At 38.0% G+C, this 26088-nt stretch overlaps 1 protein-coding gene and 1 pseudogene across 2 annotated transcripts; both read left to right on the top strand.

Moving 5' to 3' along the window:
* Window positions 1–2730: 2730 nt before the first annotated feature.
* Window positions 2731–10971, top strand: LOC119864882 (olfactory receptor 51F2-like). Of its 2 annotated transcripts, XM_038568147.1 has the most exons (3): window positions 2731–2869; window positions 4781–4872; window positions 8443–10971. In XM_038568147.1, exon 3 carries the CDS (start codon window positions 8587–8589, stop codon window positions 9571–9573), a length of 987 nt encoding a protein of 328 aa, XP_038424075.1. In that variant the 5' UTR covers window positions 2731–2869; window positions 4781–4872; window positions 8443–8586; the 3' UTR covers window positions 9574–10971. The 2 variants fall into 2 exon arrangements, with proteins under 2 accessions (XP_038424075.1, XP_038424076.1); XM_038568148.1 differs by lacking the exon at window positions 4781–4872 and having other exon boundaries at window positions 2742–2869.
* Window positions 10972–22818: 11847 nt separating this feature from the next.
* cOR51C6P (cOR51C6P olfactory receptor family 51 subfamily C pseudogene) lies at window positions 22819–23215 on the top strand (annotated as a pseudogene).
* The last annotated feature ends 2873 nt before the right edge of the window (window positions 23216–26088 follow it).

Consider the following 26088-nt stretch of genomic DNA (forward strand, 5'->3'; position numbering starts at 1 on the left):
GATCCTTAGCATCTATTACTATTCATAACTGTCCTATTTCGTTAACCTACCTATGCTTCTTAGCAGCTTGTCTCTTTCAACTCTTGCATAAGAGTATCCTGTATTCCTTTTTTTTTTTTTTTTTTTTTTGAGTATCCTGTATTCCAAACATCATCCTAAGTGCTGGACATTTAAAAAAAAGGGGGGGGGGGAACTGGAGGGTGTTTTGCTGAGTGAAATAAGTCAATCAGAGAAGGACAAATATTATATGGTCTCATTCATTTGGGGAATATAAAAAATAATGACAGGGAATAATGACAGGAGGAAACGAGAAAAAAATGAGTGGGAAATATCAGAAAGGGAGACAGAACATGAAAGACCCCTAACTCTGGGAAACGAACTAGGGGTGGTGGAAGGGGAGGTGGGTGGGGGGTGGGGGTGACTGAGTGACGGGCACTGAGGGGGGCATTTTATGGGATGAGCACGGGGTGTTATTCTGTATGTTGGCAAATTGAACACCAATAAAAAATAAATTTACAAAAAAATAAAATAAAATAAAAAGGGGGGGGATACAACATAGTTTTTACTGTCCAGGGTTTCTTAGTTTAGTTTAGAAACACACTGTTAGCTGATAATTACCAATACTGATAATCAATGATAATGTTTTCTAGCGGCATGAACCAAGTACTTGGAGAACATCATAGTTAAAAATCTCAGTCTACAGTTAGGTGTGCAGAAAATACATTTTTAATTACTTTTTCATAGTTTAACCTGTTTTCTGTTTTGAGTCCAAGCCTACTAGCTGGGAGGAAACTAACAACAATAATTTGGGATTCTCTCCACTTGTGTTTAAATTTTGAGGATCTTGCATTGTACCAAGGGCTTTAAGTATGTGGATGATGGATCTGGCCAGTGTTGCAAGCTAAACAGGTGACAGTTGTTCCCCCTAGTCTTGAGAAAATAGAGTACCCACAGATTGCTATAGACTGTCCATATTCTCTACTTATGGACTCTTTAGGTCCTCAGATGTTTTACCATTTCTGGACTACTCTAGAGCATATGAGTCTTGGAGTCTACCCTTGATTTCTGACTCTTATACTCTTATATAAGCCTGCAGATCTTAATATCTTTGAAACTATAACTGAAATGTAATTATTCTTCATCACCCCCAAGAGTGCCTCCCTTTTCCAAGGATCCATTATCTCTCACTTGGATAGTTTCAGTGGCTTCCTAACTATTCTCCCTGATTCCATCCTTCTCTCTCCCTATTACCCAGTCTGTTTCACCACAGAAAATATCTTGGCCTGAAATATTTTATTCTTTTTTTATTTATCAGAGTTATTTTATTCTTTTTTTTAAATAATAAATTTATTTTTTTTATTGGTGTTCAATTTGCCAACATACAGAATAACACTCAGTGCTCATCCCATCAAGTACCCACCTCAGTGCCCGTCACCCATTCACCCCCACTCCCTGCCCACCTCCCCTTCTACCACCCCTAGTTGGTTTCCCAGAGTTAGGAGTCTCTCATGTTCTGTCTCCCTTTCTGATATTAATGAAAAAATAATTGTAATGATAAGTAATAACAATAAACATTAATAATTGCTTTTTTAAAAAAGATTTTTGCTTATTTATTTGAGAGACAGAGCACAGGCAGGGGGACAGAAGGCAGAGGGAGAGGGAAAAGCAGGCTCCTTGCTCAGCAGAGAGCCTGACATGGGGCTGGATCCTGGGACCCTGAGATCGTGACCCTGAAGGCAGACACTCAACTGACTGAGCCACCCAGGTGCCCCAATATTAACAATTGTTAATAACCTATTATGAGTGAGCACAAACTAAACTGTGGTGACTTTTCTATGGATTGATACTGAGTCACTTTGTTTATTACAAAAAGTAAATGTATGAAGTGGATATAATTATTTTCCCCATGTAAAAATGAAGAAATGGAAGTGAAGTGGTTACATAATTAGCCTAAGGTCATACGTTTGGTGACAGAGCTGAGCTTTGGAGCCTGGCTATCTGGTTCTAAATACTTTGATTTTAACTAATGTTTGTCAACTCTACATGTTGGAAACATCTCTTTGAATTTTCAGTACATTTTTTTTTTCCCATTGAGTCTCAGTCATTTCATGGCAGACTTATCCAGCGCTATGAAGATGTCTGCCCCATCTGTTGAAGCGCCTTCTGTGGGAACACTGTGTTTCTCTTAATTCTGAAGATATCTAAATTGATAGCATATTTATCAGGCTTTTTTTTTTTTCAGGCTTTTGATGAACTCCTGGAAAGAACTGTGTCTTCCCAGGCTTTCCTGGGATCTAGAATCTTGTGACAGAAGGAAAAAAAATTAAACAGGATGGAGATCCCTGGGTGGCTCAGCAGTTTAGCTCCTGCCTTCGGCCCAGGGCATGATCCTGGAGTTCCGGGATCAAGTCCCACATCGGGCTCTCTGCATGGAGCCTGCTTATCCCTCTGCCTGTGTGTCTCTCATGGATAAATAAATAAAATCTTTTAAAAAATTTAAACAGGACAGCTAAGGCCTGAAGTATGTTTAATTAGTTATTGTTCTTGAAACTACCAGCCCTCGCAATTTGCCACTAATTGTCAAAGGCTATATTAATGGCCAAAGGCTGAAGGCCACTTATGAGTATCCACAGTTTTAACAGAAGCTATCTGTCAAACATATTTAATGTCTCCACCACAGAGGTGATTGGATTAGTGTCAATTTTAGAACAGTTATCAGAGCAGCCTCGTGCCTTTGTAAGCTTGCAAGGGACATACAAAGGACTCACAAAGCTTTGTAGTCTTTTTAATTGCTTCTTTTAATAGAAATGACAAATACCCACCATTTGCTTCAACGTGGATGGAACTGGAGGGTATTACGCTGAGTGAAGTAAGTCAATCGGAGAAGGACAAACATTGTATGTTCTCATTCATTTGGGGAATATAAATAATAGTGAAAGGGAATATAAGGGAAGGGAGAAGAAATGTGTGGGAAATATCAGAAAGGAAGACAGAACATGAGAGACTCCTAACTCTGGGAAATGAACTAGGGGTGGTGGAATGGGAGGAGGGCGAGGGGTGGGGGTGAATGGGTGACGGGCACTGAGGGGGGCAACTTGATGGGATGAGCACTGGGTGTTATTCTGTATGTTGGTAAATTGAACACCAATAAAAAAATAAACAAAAAATAAATAAAAAAATTTTTAATAGACTATTCTCTAGAGAAGTTTAGATTCACAGCAAATTGACTGGAAGGGACAGAGATTTCCCATATATCTCCTGTGCCCACATATCGATAGCCTTCCCCATTACCAACATCCTTAATTAGAGTGGTTCATTTCTTACAATTGATGAACCTTCACTGACACATCATTACCACTTGAAGTTCATAGTTTACATAGGGTTCACTCTTGGTGTTGTGCATTCTATTAGTTTGGATGAATTTATAATGACTATATTATTCAACATCATAGTATCATATAGAGTATTTTCGCTGCCCTAAAAATCCTTAACATTCCACCTATTAATTCTTCACTCTTCCCTAGCCCCTGGCAAGCCACTTATTTTTTATTGTCTGCATAGTTTGCATTTTCTAGAATGTCACATAGTTGGAATTACACAGTGTATTGCCTCTTCTGACTGGCTTCTTTCACTTGGTAATATGTGTTTAAGTTTCCTTCATGCCTTTTCATGGCTTAGCACCTAATTTCTTCTTAGCACCTAAAATATTCCATTGTGTAAATGTATCATACTTTATTTATCCACACTTATTCAAGGACACCTTGGTTGCTCCCAAGTTCTGAATAAAAGCTGCTATAAATATCCATGTGCAATTTTGTGTACATATAAGTTTCCAGCTCCTTTGGTTATATAAGGGATGCAATTGCTAGATTGGTAAGAATATATGTTTAGTTTTATAAAAAACTGCCAAATTGTCTTCTAAAGTGTCTCTACCATTTTGCATTTCCACCAGCAATGAATGGGAGTTCTTATTGCTCCACTTCCTTGCCAGGATTTGGTGTTGTCAGTGTTCTGGATTTGGGCCATTCTAGTCATTATTGTTTTAATTTGCATTACCCTGATGACATATGATTCACAGCATCTTTCATATTCTTGTTTGCTGCATCACTTTCTTTTAAGTTAATATTTTGTATGCCAGCGTAAAAGTTAGCAACAGCTCCCAAGATATTCAGAATGCCCAGGAACAGTCATGGGCTCTGAACCAGATACTATTACACTAGCCTCAGTGAATACAGTTATTCAGCAATGCTTTTCCTACCTGGTTCAATGTCTTATGATTGCTGTGATATTGGTGAATGACTGGTGATCCATTAATACTACTTCTCCCTTACTTTTACCCTGTGGAAAGCTTTGACTTATAGCTAGCTGTTCAGGGGTCAGAAAGCTCTTCAATGAGAACTGGACTCCTGGAATCTCCAGGATTTTATTTTGGTCCTGTAAGAGTGAAGCTAGACTGCAAAGAAATTGCCCCTCTTGGTCTGTCTTTCATAGAACAAAGGGTTAGTGGGACACAGGTGCCTAGAGTTCTCTCTTAGGAATTTGATTTTCCATTGGGAAAATGGCTCTTGCCAGGCAGCTGCTGGGCCCCTTATATAGGCTTCTTTTTTGAGATCTGATACCTAAATAGTCTTTGTGAGTTCTCTTGGCAAAAGAGAACCTCTTTGGAGATAGTTTAAGGGGGCAGGACTGATGGGGAGTGTTTCCCTAGCCTTAGGACAGAAGGATCTTTCTGCCCGTAAGTTTGAAATTGAGATAATCTCTCTACCTTTGGCTTTAAAAGACTCTGCTGCTGGCTGAGATGACTCTTCAAAGAGCAGGGGGTAGGAGCAAATGACCTCCCTTTCCAGACTCAAGATTTCTTCTTTACATGAGGTCAGTGTTTTAGTGCATTGAAAACTTTTCTGAATACATCAAGGACTGTTCAATCTTCAGATAGTTTATGAAACCAACAGAGAAAATTGGTAAACTTAGTTGTATATATTCAACAAATTCATATACTATGTATATTCATGCATTATATAAATTTAAAGACAATTGATATAATACGCTATACATTAAAGTCATAAAGCCATCACAATGTGTTCATTCAACATATTTTAAAAATTCAGTTCCTTTTAAAATAGTAGTGGTAAATCCTGGCATTTGAAGTCAGAGAGAACAAAGTTTAATTCTTGGATCCACCATTGTCATGTTAGATAAATGTGAAAAAGTAATATGATTCTTCTGAGCCTTGGTTTTCTAACCTTAGCTTCAATTTTCCCATTTGTTAAAAGGAACTCATAATACCAGTGCATGTTGTGATAGTGATGGATGGAAAGCTTTATAGTGGGAGCAGTCTATATATTCTTGGTTGTCTGGTTACAAGGTTGTGTAAGTCATAGACCTTTTCTTAGAATTCTCCATTGGGGAGAAAGAGAAATTTAAGTATATCTTTCCATGGATAGTTATTTAATATTGCTTGTAGTTTTAGTGCAAGAAGACCCAAGGGGGTTAAGAATCATAGAATTTAAAAAAAAGGAATTTAAAAAAAGGTATTCTTTTCCCATAAGCTTTACTAATGGAGTTTCCTGCATTAGAATAGTTCTACTCAGTTTCCCTTTGATTGAAAAAAGAGACCATTAGAAGCATGCAAAGCAGTGGAAAGAGGATTCGGCAAAGGAGATATAAGTAAATTGTTACATAGTAGGCATTTAATACATTATCACTATTATTAAATAGAAGGCTAGTTTGTATACTTAAATATCCATTGGGATCTCTTAATTTATTTAACTATGATAAAAAGAGCATTAACTTGAGAGCCTGCTTTCTCATCTTTAAAGAGGATATGATTTAAAGGTCCTTACAACTTCACATAGAAACATTTATTTTTGTCACCAAGTCTATCTTTGAGCAAAGTCCTAGTATCAAGAATGAATACCAGATTAATCAGAAAAATGTTAGCTGATCTCCTACTTTAATATATGGCAATATTGTCATGAACTTTATTCATCATTTGAAGGAGCTGTCTATTGGGAATCACAATATATGGCTGAAGTTAAGTGTCTAGGGTCTATCACTGCTGTCAGATACAATGAGTTAATTCACTCAACAGATATTCTTAGACAATGTTGTGCCAGACTTTTTCTTGGCTCTGAGATCAGAGGTCTGAGAAAAACTGATGAGGGCCTTGTGTTTTTCTGGGAGTTATTTTCACCTTAGTAGCAGGCCTATGCCATCTCATCACTAGGTGCCTCTTCTGTATTTTTTGAAAATACTACTATTCCCTAGTGCTCTTTCCTCTGACCTTTTCACTGCTCCTGTGACTTTAACCAGCCATCAGTTAGACAAGTCATAAGCCTTACTGTCGAGGCAGGAGTCTCTTTGTTAGGAAAGCAAAGATAAATATATATTCCAATCATTGCATGTAAGTAACAGGTGAAAAAGTAAGGTTTGTTTTCCAACTGAGGTCCAAGCATTGAAACAAAACTCATGAATTTAATTTTGTTATCCATTGCTCCTCAATTCAGATTTTCCAGTCATTAATTTTTTTGTGTCTTTGAGTTCTCAAGAGGTGTCCTATATTGAACATTTTTTTCTTTTCTTCTTTTCATGGGCTGTGTTTTATCTTCATCATACTTCATGTAATGAATTATTTCTACTCTAGCCAAAGCTACTGCTTGTTCATATAGTGGTTAGAATGAAACTCACCAAGTTGACTTACACTTAGATATTTTCTTTCCCAGAGTTACAGACAGATCTTCTTGGTGTACCAGATCTAATTCTTTTTTATTTTTTATTTTTTTAAAAATTTTTATTGGTGTTCAATTTGCCAACATATAGAATAACAGTGCTCATCCCATCAAGTGCCCACCTCAGTGCCCGTTACCCAGTCACCCCACCCTTCGTCCACCCTCCCTTCCACCACCCCTTGTTCGTTTCCCAGAGTTAGGAGTCTCTCATGTTCTATTTCCCACTCACTTTTTCTCCTTTCCCCTTTATTCCCTGTCACTATTTTTTATATTCCCCAAATGAATGAGACCATATAATGTTTGTCCTTCTCTGATTGACTTATTTCACTCAGCATAATACCCTCCAGTTCCATCCACGTCGAAGCAAATGGTGGGTATTTGTCGTTTCTAATGACTGAGTAATATTCCATTCTATACATAAACCGCATCTTCTTTATCCATTCATCTTTCGATGGACACTGAGGCTCTTTCCACACTTTGGCTATTGTGGACATTGCTGCTATAAACATCGGGGTGCAGGTGTCCTGGCGTTTCATTGCAACCAGATCTAATTCTAATTCTGTTCACTGCACATATTGGCATTTTGTAGATGTTCAAATATTTGTTGAGTGAATGCATGCATGAATGAATAGAAAAGGAGCACATACCTTAAAAACCAAGCATTATTTCTATATACAAAAATAGGGGGTGTCAGGAAACTTAGAATAAGAATCAGTACAGAAAAGCTACTTTAATCCTACAGATGTCTTGATCTGGGTGACCACATGCTCATATCCTCAGAGAGAAGATGGTTCATAGTCATCATCCTCCAGCTGAACAGAAATGAATCCAGACTCATGAGGGTTTCTGAAGGGACAACACCCCCAAACCCTCCACTCATTTTCTTATCTTTTTGCAATAATGGAATATTAAGAATCTTAATCAGATAATCCTGCCCAGTTATTAACTGTTCGTTCATTGCAATGAATAGTTCCTTTGTTCTTAAGGTTAACCTTTCCTTTAAAGGGGATTTGGGGATCCCTGGGTGGCTCAGCAGTTTAGCACCTGCCTTCATCCCAGGGCATGATCCTGGAGTCCTGGGATCGGGTCCCACGTCAGGCTCCCTGCATGGAGCCTGCTTCTCCCCCTGCCTGTATCTCTGCCTCTCTCTCTCTCTGCATCTCTCTCATGAATAATAATAATAATAATAATAATAATAATAATAATAATAAAAGTATCAGATTTGTAACTACTACTTGCATAATGAAACACTTTACCAACTGTCACCCATTATAGTCTATTTGCCAGATTGAACTTGTTCTTTTATATTTCTTTTATAATATTTAGTTTTATGAATAGTAATTTTATGAATTAATTTAATGAGTGGTGTTTTTCTAGAAAATATTTAATATTTATGATCCTATTTTCATTGGGTGCATAAGGCCTTATAAGTCTTAAAGGGCTCTTAAGGGCAACTGAGAAGTAAAGAAAAGCAGGATGAGTTGGCAGGGTTGCACAGAAGAGTCCTGTCTGTCCATGTACAAGGAATCATAGAACTGGAAAATATGTTACCATTATCTATTCTAACCTTCTGTTTTATACATTTATATGAGACTATACTGAAGCCTAGATATAGCATGTTACTTTTGCTAAACCCAAGTGTCCTCATACAATTAAATATTGTACAATTGTACAATTGTCCTCATACAATTTAATATTCTGTCTCTTTTCCTAGTTCACTATGATCAATTCTACATCTAAGAAAAGGACTTACTGGGCCTGCATTTCCATGGAAGACAAGACAAGGCTCCCTAGTGATACTAAATTATATGATATGTAGAAGAGAGTGAAAACGTCTTTTTTGCCTATTTTACAGGACATGGTCCTTTTTCTCCTGGGAAGTTGGCTCCCTTTACTCATTATGCCATTTTTCAATCAAAGCATTTTCCACCCTGCAGTCTTCCTTCTTACTGGCATCCCTGGTTTTGAAAGTTACCATGCCTGGCTCTCCATCCCTTTCTGTTGTCTCTATGCCATTGCCATCTCTGGGAATGGTATGATCTTGTTTGTCATCCTCACTGAGTCAAGCCTTCATGAACCCATGTACTATTTCCTCTCCATGCTCTCCTTCACGGACCTAGGGCTGTGCCTTTCCACATTGGTCACCATGCTGCGTATTTTCTGGTTCAATGCTCAAGAAATCAGTTTTGATGCCTGCATTAGCCAAATGTTCTTTATCCATGGTTTCACATTCATGGAGTCCTCTGTACTTCTGGTGATGGCCTTTGACCGCTTCATTGCCATCTGTAACCCACTGAGATATGCCACAATCTTAACCAATTCAAGGATCATCAAAGTGGGCTTTGCCATTGTTATTAGAGGGACAACGGCTCTAGTACCTTTACTCCTGCTCTTAAAGCGTCTATCCTTCTGCCGTAGCCATGTTCTGCACCATTCATATTGTTTCCACCCTGATGTGATGAAGCTTTCATGCACAGATACCAAGATCAACAGTGCATTTGGTTTGGCTATTGTTATCTCTACTGCTGGCATAGACTCTGTCTTGATCCTCCTCTCCTATGTTCTGATCATCCACTCTGTGCTCAGCATTGCCTCCCCAAAGGAGCGGAAAAAGGCCTTTGGTACTTGTGTCTCACACATAAGTGCCGTTGCCATCTTCTACATCCCCATGATCAGCTTGTCACTGGTACACAGATTTGGGAAGCATGCCCCTCCCCTTGTGCACACCCTTATTGCCAATGTTTACCTGCTCATCCCTCCTGTGATGAATCCCATAATCTATAGTGTGAAGACCAAGCAAATTCGTAAGGCTGTGCTCAAAATTTTCCTTTCTAAGCTGATTTAGGAAATTTTCAGTACATTCTTCTTTATATAGTCTTTCTCACTCATTTTGATTTTCTACTAGTGTGAGTTACAACTATACCATGAGAAAGCATGTTTATACAGGATTTCACTCTTTTCTGATAGTCCAGTAATTTATGACTCATACAAAAAAATTAAAAAAAATTTATGACTCATACAGTTCTAGAGTGTGAACATTTTGAGAGCAGAGATCATGTCTTATGTAATTCTAGCACTCCCACAAATACTGCTTTTGGCTTAGAATAAGGCCATAGGTAAAATATGCCTACATGCGTAGATAAATGAGGTCTTTCCTTGGAGCTCTAGAGTATGTACCTACCCAAGGAATGTCTGATGTAATTTAAAGATTTTCTTTATCTATTTAGAGAGAGCATGAGCGAGGATGGGCAGAAAGGGAGTGAAAGGGAGAAAGAATGTGAAGCCGACTCCCCACTGATCCGGAGCCTGATTTGGGGCTTGATCTAATGACCTTGAGATCAAGAGCCTAGCAGAAACCAAGAGTCAGAAGCTCAGCTGACTAAACCTCCCAGGCTCAGTCATCACTGATATAATTTAGATCAGTAGCAAATTCTAGGCTTCGTAAATATCTATTTTGGGGAATAATTTCAAGGTCCTGGGATCAAGCCCCAAATCAGACTCTGAGCTCAGTGGGGAGTCTGCTTCAGATTCTTTTTCTCTCTCCCTCCCTGTCTGCCCTTCCACTCATGAACTCTCTCTCTCTCAAATATATAGATAAATAATAAAATATTTATATCAGACATTCCTTGGATAGCTACACACGCTAGAGATGGTAAAACTGTCTAAATCCCAAAGAAAGACATCACTTGTCTATGCATGTAGGCATATTTTACCCATGGCCTTATTCTAAGCCAGGTGCAGTTATTTGTGGGAGTGCCATAATGATAACTATCCCCCAAAATAGATGATTCAAGGCTGAGGAACATGAATAAGCACAATAAATAAGAAATGTGAATGAAAAGGGTACTTTCTTAATTCTTTAAAGAGTCCTACAGATTAGTTTGGTAAATGTATTATTTTATTATCCAATATCTATTGATTCATAATCTAGATATATGTCTAAAAGGGGAAAATGGGCAGGAATGCAGAGTTGTATTATGATGTTCAATATATCATTATACATTGTAATGAAAATTTGGAAACTGCTTAAACAATTTTTAGGATATTGGTTAAATAAGATATAAACTATCATGCAAAAAAACTAAAACTGATATAAATATACATGATAAATGATTAAGAGATAGATTAGTATACAGAGTACTTTATACTGTTTGTATATAAATTTCATGTGAATACACACATACACACACACACACACACACACACACACACATTAAAAAGTATGGTCTAAGGATGCCTGGGTTGCTCAGAAGTTGAACATCTGCCTTTGGCTCAGGTCGTGATCCCAGAGTCCTGGGATTGAGTCACACATCAGGCTCCCTGTAGGGAGCCTGCTTCTACCTCTGCCTATGTCTCTGCCTCTCTCTGTGTGTCTTTCATGAATAAATAAATAAAATATTTTTTAAAAAAATTATAGTCTACCACAGGCTAGCAGTCTGTGGAAAACTGGAAACTCAGTTTGGGCTCACAGATTCCATAGTTCTGCATGTTGGTCAACACAGAGAAAACGGATGAAAAAAATTAGCTGTCAGCTTCCTCTTGGGGAATGAAAGTGTAGAGCCATGCATACAGCACTGCAGTATAGAAAACGGATGAAAAAAATTAGCTGTCAGCTTCCTCTTGGGGAATGAAAGTGTAGAGCCATGCATACAGCACTGCAGTTTCCCCAAGAGGCCTTCCAGAGTACTGGCCTCTGTCTTGCCACTCTTGGAACCTGAATGTGTTGACCACAGCCTGATAACCTGGGGGGAGAATGGAGAGAGCATCTTGGGCTCGAAGACACCATAGCCCAGATCCTTCTCATCACAGAATGAGCGGATAAAAAAGGGACCTCTCAGCATTCTTCTGGGTTGGGGAAGAGTTGAGCTGTATGTACAGTGTCCAAGCTTCTCTAAGGGGATCCTCCACAGGACTGCCCTCTGTCCTGTCAGTCTTAGGACTCAGATGGGTTTTGCAGAGTCTAATAGCATGGGGGAGAAGGAAGCCATAAGGTTGGGCTCTTAGAGGCCATAGCTCCACCTCCTGGTTCCCCACAGAGTGACATGAAAAGTCCCCCAGCCACCTGCTCCTCCCTAGAGAGGGAGAGCTGATAGGACCCCAGACTCGTTCCCTAGGCATATTGGTGGAGGTTGTCTCCTCTATAAGGCCAGTCTGTGAGGACGGGGAAAGAAGTCTGCTTTATCTAATGCGCAAATATCAAGGAAAAAGGAAAATCAGCCAAAGAAATTTCAAACAAAGGAACAAGAAAAAATCTTCAGAAACTGACCAAAATGAAATGGACCTATATGATTTACCTGACAAAGAATTCAAAATACATGTCATAAAAAGGCTTACTGAGATCTAGAGAATAATGCATGAATAAACTGAGAATTTCATCAGAGATAGAACTATAAGAAATACCAAACAGATATGTAGACAACACTGTATTTTTTAATAATAAATTTATTTTTATTGGTGTTCAATTTGCCAACATACAGAATAACACCCAGTGCTCATCCCCTCAAGTGCCCCCCTCAGTGCCCGCCACCCAGTCACCCCCACCCCCCGCCCTCCTCCCCTTCCACTACCCCTACTTTTTTTTATTAGTTCTAACAGTTTTGTGATTTTGAGGGGTTTTCTTTTTTCTTTTTTATTTTTTTTTTATTTTTTTTATAAATTTGTTTTTATTGGTGTTCAATTTGCCAGCATATAGAATAACACCCAGTGCTCATCCCGTCAAGTGCCCACCTCAGTGAGGGGTTTTCTATACAAAAGATCATGTTATCTGCAAACAGATAATTTTACTTCTTCCTTTACAATTTGGATGACTTATACAAAAGGGAATACTATTTAGCTTTAAAAAAGGAAATTCTGCAATATATGACAACATGGTTGGACCTTGAGGACATTATGTTAAATTTAGCAAGCCAGACACAGAAGGACAACTACTGTATGACTCCACTTATATGAGGTGTCTGAAATAGTCACGTTCATAAAGTCAAAGACTGGAATGCTGGTTACCAGGAGCTGATGGGTAGTAGGGGGGGAAAGGAATTATTAATCAATAGGCAGAAAGTTTCAGTATAAATAAGATGAATAAAACTCTATACATAGATTTGTGCTACAACATTGTATCTGTAGTCCACAGTAATGTGTGCTTGGAATTTGTTGAGTATGGATCTCATGTTAAGTGTTTTTATCATATACAAAAAAAGATAAATAACATAAACCAAATGTTAAAAGCATTTATCTTTTAATAGATATTGGTTTACTTATATTTTTATTTTATTTTATTATTTTATTTTATTTTATTTTATTTTATTTTATTTTATTTTATTTTATTTTATTTATTTTATTCCTGAGACACACACAGAGGCAGAGACATAGGCAGAGGGAGAAGCAGGCTCCCCTTTGGGAGCCTTATGTGGGACTTGATCCTGGTACCCTGAGATCATGACCTGAGCCAAAGGCAGATGCTCAACCGTTGAGCCACCCAGGAGTCCCACTTATATTTTCTTTATACTTTGCTGTAGTTTAAAAATAATAATGTCTCTTAAATAATGTCTTTAAAGAAAAGCTCGATAATGTCTTAAATTGTTTTTCAGATATTGAAATAATTTCCATTTAATAACCCCCTCAATTCCCCAACACAGCTTTTCTCCCCCACCCCCAGCTTTGTTTTGCTCTTCACCTTCCTCAAGATCTTCATTTCTTTGAGTCTTCATGCTACCTTCTTTCCATTTTTATCCATCACTGGTCTCAGTGTGGTCCAGCACCAGTACATCCAAATTGGTATTTTTTAAAAAAAATATGTATTTATTTATTTGAGAGGAAGAGAGAGAAAGAGAAAGAACACAAGAGCAGGGGAGGGAGAAGCAGACTCCCCACTGAACAGAGACCTGAATGCAGGGCTCAATTCCAGGACCCTAGGATCATCACCTGAGCTGAAGGCAGATGCTTAACTGACTGAGCCACCCAGGCACCTCAGCTGGTAATTTTTTTTTAAGATTTTATTTATTTATTTATTCATGAGACACACACAGAGAGAGAGAGAGGCAGAGACACAGGCAGAGAGAGAAGCAGGCTCCATGCAGGGAGCCTGACATGGGACTCGATCCGATCCGGAGTCTCCAGGATCACGCCCTTGGCTGAAGGCGGCGCTAAACCGCTGAGCCACCTGGACTTCCCCAATTTTTTTTTTTTTTCTTAAGCACAGATTCCTCAACTTCATCCCAGAACTGCTTAATCAGAAACTCTTTAGGTGGAACCCAGGAATTTGAATTTTAACAAGCTACCTACAGATTGTACAGATTAGAGTAACACTCTTCTGGGGTCTAGGCTAAGACCTACATTTGAAAAACACCATGAATATCTTGCCGAGTCTTTTATCATTTTGCCCTCTCTAACTGAAATATCTACCTGTTTTGTTGTTGTTGTTGTTTTAGCACTGGGTGTTATTCTGTATGTTGGCAAATTGAACACCAATAAAAAATAAATTTATTATCTACCTGTTTTTTTCTCTTCTGTTATTTGCTTTCATTTCACTAGGAGTCCTTAGTGAATCTTTTATTGTAGGCTCTTAGTTTCCTACTGACTTGAAACTTTCTGTAAACTCACTGTAGTGTTTTCGGGAGATTGGTATATCTTGCAGAGACCCAAGAACTGTGCTTTATTAATAATAGCTAACTTAATATATGCTTATTGAATTAACAGTGTGTTTACATAATTTTGCAGATATTCTTAAATATTTGAGCATCTTCATTTTGGCAAACACTGTCAGAGGTACTTGGGGATGAAAGAGTGAACAATGATGACATAGATTCTATTCTTAAAAGTAGTAACAATCTGACAAAACACCTCTAAATTGACATATTTTGCAGTTGTTTCTTTTGAATAAGAGTCAATAAAACACTGTGGCAGATACTAAAAGGAGTCATAGATGGTGATTTCTCACTTTTCCAGGCAAAGCTTGAACTAAAGGGAAAATCATCAACCTAAAAAATTCATAGCCTGGTGAGAATAATATAGCTTCTAGAAATTTACTGTTTAACAGAGGAGGTTGGACAGCCCCAGCGGCTCAGTAGTTTAGCGCCACCTTCCGCCGGGCGTATGATCCTAGAGACCCGGGATCGAGTCCCACGTCGGGTTCCCTGCATAGAGCCTGCTTCTGCTTCTGCTTGTGTGTGTCTCTGCCTCTCTCTCTCTCTCTCTCTCTCTCTCTCTCTCTGTGTGTGTGTCTGTCTTGAATAAATAAAATCTTTAAAAAAATAACAGAGGAGGTATAATACACATAAGCAATACAAACAAAACATGATTCCAATTTCATGAATGTGCAGGAATTGTTTTGAAAAAGGAGGGTTTTGAGGATGGGGCGACTATCTTTTGGGATATGCTTTAAAATAAATATATAACAAATATTCTTATGAAAGCTACACCTCTGACTTTTGGTGCAGTAAGAAAGATGATTCATGAAGTGTCACTTACATACAATTTTGCATAGTATAGCCACATATACACTAATAAAAGCCATTTTAAAATACATCCTTTTTCCTTCTTTATAAAGTGATATTATTTACAGAAAGTACATAAGCAATTTTTTTTTAAATCTTACAAGCTATATTTTTTACTTCTCCTCACTAGCTGTGTTACACTGTAAATTCAACACCATCCATTATGGAGGTTGCTTCATGCTGGTCTGAACCTGTCAATAACCAACATATGGATAAACTGGTTTTTATTATGATTGCAAGGCATCCTTCAGTGAAGGCCATCAGGAAACTTAGAAAGTGAGAGGGTTTATTACTTACAAATCTTGGAAAGTACATGGCACATCTGGGGTCACACAGTGAGATTACAGAGAGAAAGTAGGGGCCTGGGGTTCTGCTTTTATTGAGGTCAGGGGTGAGGGCCTAGGGTTTTGTGGGTTCACTTTTTATTGGTGAATTTAAAACATAAGTTTAAGAACTAAAGCACAGAAAGAAAAGAAAAAAGTAGCTAAATATTCAATTGTTTAAATCAATTGATCTCTAAAGCAAAGGAAATATGGGGGTGGAGAGGGTGGCCTGGCTCTTTATCTAGTCCTGTGGCTGGCAATGTGTTTATTTTTTATTTTTTATTTAAATTCAATTTAATTAACATATACTGTATTATTAGTTTCAGGGATAGAACTTATTGATTCATCAGTTGCATATAACACTCAGTGCTGATTCCATCATGGGCCCTCCTTAATGCCCATCACCCCGTTACTCCATCCCCCTTTCTACCTCCCCTCTAGCAACCCTTAGTTTGTTCCCTATAGTTAAGAGTCTCTTAGGGTTTGTCTCCCTCTCTGTTCTTATCTTATTTTATTTTTCCTTCCCTTGACCTATGTTCATCTAGAGGGTATTATGCTAAGTGAAATAAGTCAGTCAGAGGAGGACATATACCATATGATTTCACTCATATGTGGAATTTAAGAAACAAAACAGATGGCAATGTGTTTTTAAATTTTTTTCTGAAATACTCTCTTGAAGTGGATGATGCCTCAGTGATCAAAGCTTAAATCAGGCACTTACATAACAAGAAGAAAAAACAGCTGTCAAGACTTCTACTACAGAAGTCTATATATTTTTACATTTTTAAAGATATCTAGACCTATGAAACAATGCTTAAGACTGTCTGAGCTAATGCTGAAAATAAATCTGGCCAATCTGATGTAGAATTTGGAAGGGTAGGTAATAGAGTATCTGCTAAGACCTTACTAGTACATCAAGATTCTGTTTGAGGGATCCCTGGGTGGCGCAGCGGTTTAGCGCCTGCATTTAGCCCAGGGCGCGATCCTGGAGACCCGGGATCGAATCCCACATCGGGCTCCCAGTGCATGGAGCCTGTTTCTCTCTCTGCCTGTGTCTCTGCCCCTCTCTCTCTCTCTGTATCTCTCATGAATAAATAAATAAAATCTTTAAAAAAAAAAAAAAAAAAAAAAAAAGATTCTGTTTGAGAGCGTTTTCTGCATTGATATTTTTGTATAATCAGTGTATTGTGGCTGAGAGGAAAATACATTTGCTATTATTAATATTCAGGCTTATATTGATGCCAAGTAAGGAATCACAATAGCTTATGGGCCCTCAAATAAGGTTCCCAACTCCCTCAGTTGCTTCACAAGAAGCTGCAGAAATGTGTGTTTCTAAGAAAGGAGAAAGATTAAATTCCATGCTGAGCAATCTCTGTTGTTATTTAGATTCATTTGTCTTTGAATGCCAGTACTTTGGTACATGGATCTGTTTAGCTTCATCATCACTTGCCACTTGCACCCAGGATTCCAGGCAAGCTGAATATATTATTAGTCTCCGTTCCTTATATGCTCTGTGCTCCCTTGTTTCTTGGTGCTAATCTTTCTACAGGATAAATACATGCCCTTATCATAAATATGACCTGTTTTAATCACTGAGTTTTATGAGTGTTTCTTTAGTGGATTTTGAGTGACTATTCTATTTTCTGTAATATCATTGCAAAACCCTTGGAATGTGATCAATGATCAAAGTGTTTTATGAAAGAATCAATGAACCTTTTTGGGGGGCATCAATGAAAATATTTCTTTAAAAAGTACAAAATTCTGAATGCCTGGGTAGCTCAGTCGGTTAAACGCCTGCCTTTGGCTAGAGTCATGATCCTAGGGTACTAGGATGAGCCCCACATCAGGCTCCCTGCTTGGTGGGGAGCCTGCTTCTCCCCCTCCCTCTGCTGCTCCCCCTGCTTGTGCTTGCTCTCTCTTTTTCTGTCTCTGTCAAATTAATAAAATATTTTTTAAAAAATAAAAGGTACAAAATTCATCATAATGTTGGTGGAAGATAGAATTGCCAGCTGGCTTGAGGTAGTGTGGGGATGAGGAATGAGCTCATGCATAGAGCAGGTGTTTTTATCTGGAATTATATACCTACAAATTTACTTTTAACAAAATTTAATCAAGATATAAGATTAATGAGTGGGGTGCCCAGATGGCTCAGCGGTTGAGCATCTGCCTTCAGCTCAGGGCGTGATCCCGGGTCCAGGGATCGGTCCTGTATCAGGCTCTCTGCAGGGAGCCTGCTTCTCCCTCTGCCTATGTCTCTGCCTCTCTCTCTCTCAGTCTCTCATGAATAAGTGAATAAAATCTTAAGAAAAGAGATATAAGATCAGTGAGCTATGGCATCAGTCCCTACAAAAGTAAGTGCAGTGAAAAAGGGAAGGAATCATGAAGTAGAATGAACCCTTCAGAAACTTCATACTCTGGGGACCACAAAAACATCCACTAGGAGTTTTCTGATGTACAGATTTTATGCAGCCTCGGTCTTGGCTCCTTTATATATGCTACATATCCCTGAGTAAAAAAATCTCCCCAGCTCCTCAGTCCCTTCCTGGCAAACAGGGCAAGAAAGAACACATCTCCATGTTTTGTAAGTAATAATGCTGCATTCAGGGAAAACATCAAGCTTTACACACATCTGGTTTCTTTTGAGAACGAGGAAGATTTATTAACTGCAAAAAGCCCAAGGAAAATTGTGGAAATCTCTTTCCTGAAATCTATTTCTGTGAACATTCTATTATAATTGATGTGATACAGTTGATCTATGGGCCATACGTCTTGCAGCTTGGACAGGTTGTTAGCATACTTATGCAATGAATTGGATATGGGTTTTAGCTATGCTACATTTCAAACTGTTGCTTAAGGTCAGCTGGCATACTACTACTGCCCACCGCCACTATCATCCTCATTCTCATCCTTATTTACCATTATTAAATGCTGCCTATGTAACAGCATTTACATAACAAATGCTTTAAAAATGATATATCATTTAACCTGTATAAATTAATGGTATTGGTGAGCTACTAATTTCACAGAAGTAGAATCTAATGTAAAATTATTATTTGAGAACTCTAGCTGTTAATGACAGATCTAGCATTTGAAACTAGTTTTGCTGGACCTTATAACTATGCTGGTGAATTTCCATAATCAGAGGAGAGAGGTGACTCTGTGTAGAGTCCCACACAGAACCTGCAAATGCTCTTAGTGCAGTTAGAATATCATAAGGAGAAAACTACTATCAAAGAATGTGTGTGTGGGGATGGGCATACAAACATTTACTCTACAATAAAAAGACACAGTGTTCTGTCAAACTACAATAAACTTCCCAATTTAACATGCACTCACATGGACACATACACAGGCACAAACACAGATATTACTCAGTCTGTGGGAATGAGGGAGAGCTCAGTAAGATAATTCCAACAGTTATATTGTAATTTCAGGAAACACAGCATGCTTTAAATGGACAAAACTAGGTAATGATATATTTCCAAATCCATGATTTACAACTCATAGATTTAATTTATACCTGTAAGTATATATTATTGTTTCCCACTATACAGAAAATAATACAGAGCATTTGGAATATAATGATGACTGAGCAGTGATTCACTTGCTAGTAGCTGATTTCAGTTGGAGAGGCATGTTTTTGGATTACTTATGACCATGCAATGGCATTAACACTCTTCTAGATGTATAAATTAAAAAGAATGTGACTCCAGAGGAAGAAGTAATTCCTTCTGACTTGACATGGAGAAGGAAATGCCACAAAATTTTTAATAGAGAAAATAAATTAATGTTGAATGTATAAATGGATCCATGGAGCAAACAATAAGTCTAAAGAATGTAGCCTCATTCAAAGAAGAGTGGGAAGCACATGAATTAATAAGCAAAGCACAGCACAGTGAAAGAACTTGCTATCTTTGATAGTTTGGTGAGGTAGGAAAGGTCCAGGCTGATCATATCAAAAGGTCCCTGGCAAAAGGTCCCTGGGGTAGGTGATTGGGCAGCAAGAACAGTAGATTTTTGTCAGATTGGGAAGATCCTTGACTGCTATAATAAAGAGGGAAAGAATTTTTAGTTCATGCTGAAGGCAATGAAGAGTTCTGTGTGAGGAGGGCCATGAAGTGGTATTTTTGAGAGCTCATGCTAGCATACATATGGAGAAAGTGTGTAAACATTTGAAACTCAGGGCAGGGAAATTACTTATGAGAAGATTGCTGTAGTTCCTGCAAAAAACTAATGTTATATAAAATAGAGGTGATACAAGTGGAGGGTAAGGATGGTCAGTCAAAAGATACTTTAGAAGTCAAACCATAAAGGTTTGTAAATTTGCTGACCTAGACAGCTGTGGTAGGCAGCATTCTAAAAGGGCCCTCAGGATTGCTGTCCCCTATGAGCACAGTACAGTATGAAACCCAAGCCTGGAGTGAGTGGACTTATGAATGTGATGGGATATGTTGCATTGTATGTATGGCAGAGAGAGTTTGCAGATATCAGTAGGGTTTGTGATGATTGACTTTGAGTTAATCAAAAGGGAGAGTATGCTAGGTAGACCTGTTCCAATCATGTGAGCTTTTAAATGAGACAAGGAGCAACAGAGAGATTCCTCTGTTGGATTGGAAGATGTCATGTGTCATGTTGTGAGAGGTCCATGTGACTGGGTAGAGGACAGTCTCCAGGAGCTGAGAGCAATGTCCAGTCTACCGCCAGCCAGAAAGCGGAGACCTCACTTCTATGGTGCAAGCAACACAATGCTGCTAACAACCTGTTTGGGTTTGGAAGGGACTGACCTCTGGCTGAGCGCACAGTCCTGGCTGAAATGCTGATTTTAGCCTCGTGAGATCTTGAGTTACGATCCTGCTATTGCCATGCTCAGACATCTGACTTGCTGAAATATGAGATACAGTCTTTTTTTGAACCATGAATTTGTGCTAGTTTTTTATGCAGAAGTATACAATTAATGCAACCGAGTATGCTTCAGACCAAGAAGTAAATTTCAGTGATAGTTGTGAACCATTTACGAGGGAAATGAGAACAGACAAATTTTTAGTAAGTTGTTGGTGAAATGAAGGAGATATGTGCATCAAGAAGGGGGCAGTGTTATGTTTAGGTTGAGAAAGAAGTTGAAATACTTATAGACGGTGGTTATGGTACAAATGAAAATGTCTAAATTTTAATAAAGAAGGAAAATCGAAAAAAAAGAAGGAAAATCATTGGTATTATTTCACAGTATAGAAAAATATCTATGTATTCTCTATTTTTTCAGTGTTTAGAAAACATCCAAATTCCTTACCCTTTGATGGTGATAAAATAATTCTATAATGGATTCCTGTTACCTTTAAACACTCTTAGCACTTTGTATTATCTCAGATCTTCAGTGGCAAAATATCTGAAACAATATATCTTGGATATGCTTAGAGTATCTTCATGGTGATTTTTACCTATCTTTCCCTGATCAAGAAAATTTCTTCCTGTGCTCATGGAAGCCCTTCTTGACCTTTCCCCCTACATGACTTTCTAGTATAGTCCACCTGTATTTTAAACACAAGCTCATTATTGTATATATAAGATTGCATTTTATTTGCTTGTTTACATGTTTGATTTCCTAAATATTTTATCCTTTCCTGAATATATTTGAGGGTGGGTACCATGTTTAACTTGGTTCTGTATCCTTGTAGTATTACAGCATGCACTCAGTAATTTAATGTTAAACTAAACAAATATCCATAATTGATTTAGAAGCTGCATTGTCTTTGGAAGTGAGCATGAGTTCTTCTTCTGAATCAGGAAAGAATAAAGAAGAAAATCAGCTGTGGTGGAAGAAGGGACCACATGAAGAAGTTATTAACCAGTAGTCATTGCCCAAATCATACTTAGATCATATTTTCATCTTTTGCCTTAACTCAGACAGTAAGACCTGTGAATTAGAAGATGGGATGCAAATAGATATGGGAAAGGAAGGAAAAGAAATTATTATATTTTAAATTTATTTTTAAACATATAATAGCTAGTACTTAGTGACCTTCATATACATTAACTAATTTAATCCTTATAGTAATTCTATGGGCTTTATATGTCATTATTACTTTAGAGATGGAGAAGTTCAGGGCACACATAATTTAGGAACTTATCATGTGGGTAACTTAGCCAATAAATATATCAGTCCATGCTTGAATGCATCAGCATGTAGAACATGCAATCCTAAAAAAATTGATTTGAGATGCCAAATAAAAATTTATAACATCAAAATATCCATATTTACTTTTGAGGCCCTTTATGCTCAAATAGTTCTGTTTGTAATTGTCTTGATGGCTTACTCGTTATGTGGTATGAAAGTTACATAGATACAGTTCAAGTTATGACACTACAAATAAACTGTATCCATACAAGATATTAACACAGCTACTAAGAGTAGGCGCTCAGCAAATGTAGGTTATTTATTATGCCTGGAGATATTCAACCTGCTTGAATGGAGGTGTCCAGGAAAAGAGGAGAGCATTGTTTTTGGGCCTCCAAAGCTAGTTTACTTTACTGATATAGTTATCAGAATCTCTGCATATAGTTTGTTTGTTGTTCATCTATGATTTCATACAACTCAATATACACATTTCAAAAAATATTTATTGACTGCCTACTATGTAAAGTGAGGAAATGAAGGGTGCAAGCTACTTAAAAATGAATTAAAATAAAATGGTCATTGTTAGATTTGTTTATATATAAATTCTGTACCCTCACATAATTGTTCAAACTTCATAATTGTTCCTGTTTTCTTCTTTATTAGATGTGATTTTAGTTTTCTTTATTTTTTAACCAATATTCATAAACTCTATCTATATTACAGAGGTTGGTTTTTATAAATAGTTACCTAGTGAAATAATTACTTTCAGGTTGAATTCATTATAAAGAAATATAGTGGGTTACCTGGGTGGCTCAGTGGTTAAGCATCTGCCTTCGGCTCAGGGCATGATCCTGGAGTCCTGGGATCGAGTCCCACATCAGGCTTCCTGCATGGAACCTGGTTCTCCCTCTGCCTGTGTCTCTGCCTCTCTCTCTCTCTGTATCTCTCATGAATAAATAAATAAAATATTTTTAAAAATAAAGTTTATCATTGCAGGATATTGAGTTTAAGATTCAGCAGTTTGAGTTCAACATGCCAAACTTTCAGAATATCATATCATATCATATCATATCATATCATATCATATCATATCCTCTTCCATCATTTTCCTGCTAACTGGTGTTCCCAGCCTGGAAGCCTTCCACATCTGGATCTCCATTCCCTCCTGCTTTCTCTACATAACCACCCTCTCGAGAAACAGTCTGATCCTCTTTGCCATTGTCACTCAGCCCAGCCTCCATGAACCCATGTATGATTTCCTCTCCATGCTGTCTACCCCTTGGCCTATCCATATCCACCCTGGTCACTATGTTGGGTATATTGTGGTTTGATGCCAGGGAGATCAGCTTTAATGCCTGCTTGTCACAGATATTTTTCATTCAACACTTCACTGTCATGGAATCCTCAGTGCTGTTGATCATGGCCTTTGATCATTTTGTGGCCATCTCTAGTCCTCTTAAATATCCTTCTATCTTAACTGACCTTAAAATAGCACAGGTTGGAGTAGCAGTCATCACCAGGGGGACACTAATACTGACTCCTATGGTGTTGCTTCTCAAATGATTGTCCTTCTGCCACAGCCACGTACTCCACCACTCCTACTGCTTCCACCCTGATATGATGAAGCTCTCATGCACAGATGCCAGGATCAATAGCGTAGTTGGGTTGACAGCCCTGAAGTTCACACCATTGCTGGAGTGAACTCCATCTTCTTTATTTTTTCTTATGTTTTAATCTTTAAGGATGTCCTCAGCATTGCATCTCCAGAAGAGAGGAAGAAAGCCTTCAGCATATGCATCTCACATATTGAGGTTGTTGCTGTATTCTGTATTCCATTGATTAGACTGCCCTTTGTTCACAGGTTTGGGAAATGGGCCCCACCTTATGTATGTACTCTTATTGCCTGCACTTACCTGCTAATCCCCCTGTGTTGAACTCCATCCTCTATAGCATGAAGACCAACAGATACGCAGAGCTGTGTTCAAAGTTCTCCATCCCAGTACAAGAAAGAAATAGATGGAGTCTACTTTTAAAAGCTTGAAATTTGTTTTGGATTTAAAGTAGATTGAATTTTGGACTAGAAATTTGAATTTTCCAATTCTGGTCACTGTGTAGGTAAGTACAATGCCATCCAGAGAAGTTAAAATGTTGACTCATGCTTGAGCTGAAAGAATTCCAAAAGATCATTTTAGCTTTAAGTATAAGCTATGAGTTCTCTCTCTCTCTCTCTTGCTCTCTCTCTCTTTCCTCAATAGCCACAATATTATTAACATTTACACATTTAGGATAAAATATTTTCAGTGACCTAGACACCAGTGAGCCAGTTTCAGTTTCATATGTGGAATTTTTTTTTTTTGAAGAAGGGAATAAAAAGTGTATTGATTGCAAATCACTGAATTTTATCATCTAAATTTGCACATTCTCTATGGTTTTAGGATTGTTCCAGATATTCTTAATTTTCCTCTTGGCCTTCTGCTCTCCCTGACCTTTAATATAATTGGTAGTAGCATCATCAATACATGTTGTACTGCTTTGTCATCAACCTAACCCTTTTTGGTCAGATATACTTACTTTCCCCCAACTCTTCAGGGAAGATTTATAGCACAAGCATTTTGTGAAAAATGATTCTGCTTAATTCAACTCCAATCTGTATGTTTTTTTTCAGAAGTACTAATGTCATGCTTAACACTTATTAAGTCTGCTTTTGGTTTTGGTAAATATCAACTCAAAATAGTTTTTCTTTGAAGATTCAAGAGTACCAGGAACCAAATGCAGAGATATTTTAATCTGGTTGGATATGCAATGCTTTATTTGGACTTTCTCTTCAAGGAATGTTAAAGTCGGTATGTTAATCGTCTCTAGATAGGAAGACAAATCATACCAGTGGTTAACACTGGGAGGATTTAATCCAAGGAATCTGATAAAGTCTAGGTGAACTGATGGCACAAATGGAATGCAGAAATAATAGAGATAATAACTACAGGATGTCACTTCCACCTGTATGTCTGTGGGAACGAAGAGAGGAGTTTGATGTTATGAAAATCTAGAAACTTGGTGGAAGCTCTTCCCAGAGCTGACACTCATACCTATAATGAGGGGGTGCTATCCTACTGGTTGTAGTACCTAAGGAGTGAGAAAATGGACCACAGGGATCCAAGCTCCAAATCTCAGGGAAAGGGCACTTTGTAGCTGGAGCTCATGCCACTGGAGCACAGAGGAGGACTGCTCATGGACCTGAAAGTCAGACCCCTGAAAAAGCACCCCACTGGTGTGTGGTTCTGTTTTTTCCAAGGGAGCATGATGAAAATTTCCTGGGAGTGTTGGAAAAAATAAAAGTAGAAAGTGGAACCAGTAATGTTGGCATGGTTATGTGGCAATGACAGGAATAGCAAGCAAACATGCTGGGATACTTATCCTTCCAGTAGCTTCCAGTTTCCTTCTCGAATATTTCAGTTAACACAGCTGGCAGAGGATAATTGTGTTTCCTGATTCCCAGCTTACTTATCAAAACAGAGTAGAGAATATTGATTTTAGAGCTGAGGTTCAGTATTTTCATAGCCAGCACAGTTGGGTAACATGCATGTTACACAGTTAAGTTTTATATAGCCATTACAAGGACTTTCTTAGTTGCTCTAATCTAGACTGTTGATCATAGCAACAGTGTCTAGTAAATAAAAGCTATACAAGTGCTTCCACAATTCACCAAGTATTTCTACATTCAATCTTCTGAAAGACTGATAGGTGACAAAGGGGGGATGCTTTTGCTCCTTTAAAAAAAAAAACAAATTTCTAGTTCTTCTAGGACCACCCAGGTGTTTGTTCAATGACGAACAGTAGAGTTCCAGGCTTTGCCTGTGTCAGCTTCTAATTTGGTTTGCTGGCTACTCATGGAGTTTTCTGCAAAATTTTACATGCTCTTTGTTTTTAGGACACTTGTCATCTTTTCCCAGTTACTTTCACTTCTGTTAACTTTGGATAATTTCTGAAGACTGAGCATATGCCATATCTATTCTCATTGATAGATTTTGATTGGAAACCTGTGCTCATTATTCTCACTTCCCTTCCCGGTGTCATAGATCTGCTCATTCTTCTGTGCTTTTCTTGATGCTCTAGATGTTGACTTAAATGTGCTGATATGGTCCAGTTTCTCTTATATACTGACTTCTAATTGGGTTATAAAATGGAGGGCATGAAGAGAAGAAGGAAGGGTGAGAGGAGAGGTCCTACTTTGATAAATATCTTTTATCCTGTTGGCTCCTGGGCTAGTAATGTTTTCTCACTCTCCCTGGTCTCTAGATCTCTCAGCATCCCCTGTTTGTCTCCTTAACCCCGTCTTCCTTTCTGTAATTAAAACTTTCATTAAAGTCTCTTCATTTAAGTTATCCACGTAGTTTTTGTTTCCTGGTGGTTCTGTAACTGATATGTAGTCTTTAATG

This window comes from Canis lupus, chromosome 21 (genome assembly GCF_011100685.1).
Source record: "Canis lupus familiaris isolate Mischka breed German Shepherd chromosome 21, alternate assembly UU_Cfam_GSD_1.0, whole genome shotgun sequence".
Taxonomy (NCBI): domain Eukaryota; kingdom Metazoa; phylum Chordata; class Mammalia; order Carnivora; family Canidae; genus Canis; species Canis lupus.

Coding starts and splice junctions, on each gene's coding strand:
- LOC119864882 (XM_038568147.1), top strand. CDS start 8,587: ATGGTCCTTTTTCTCCTGGGAAGTTGGCTCCCTTTACTCATTATGCCA.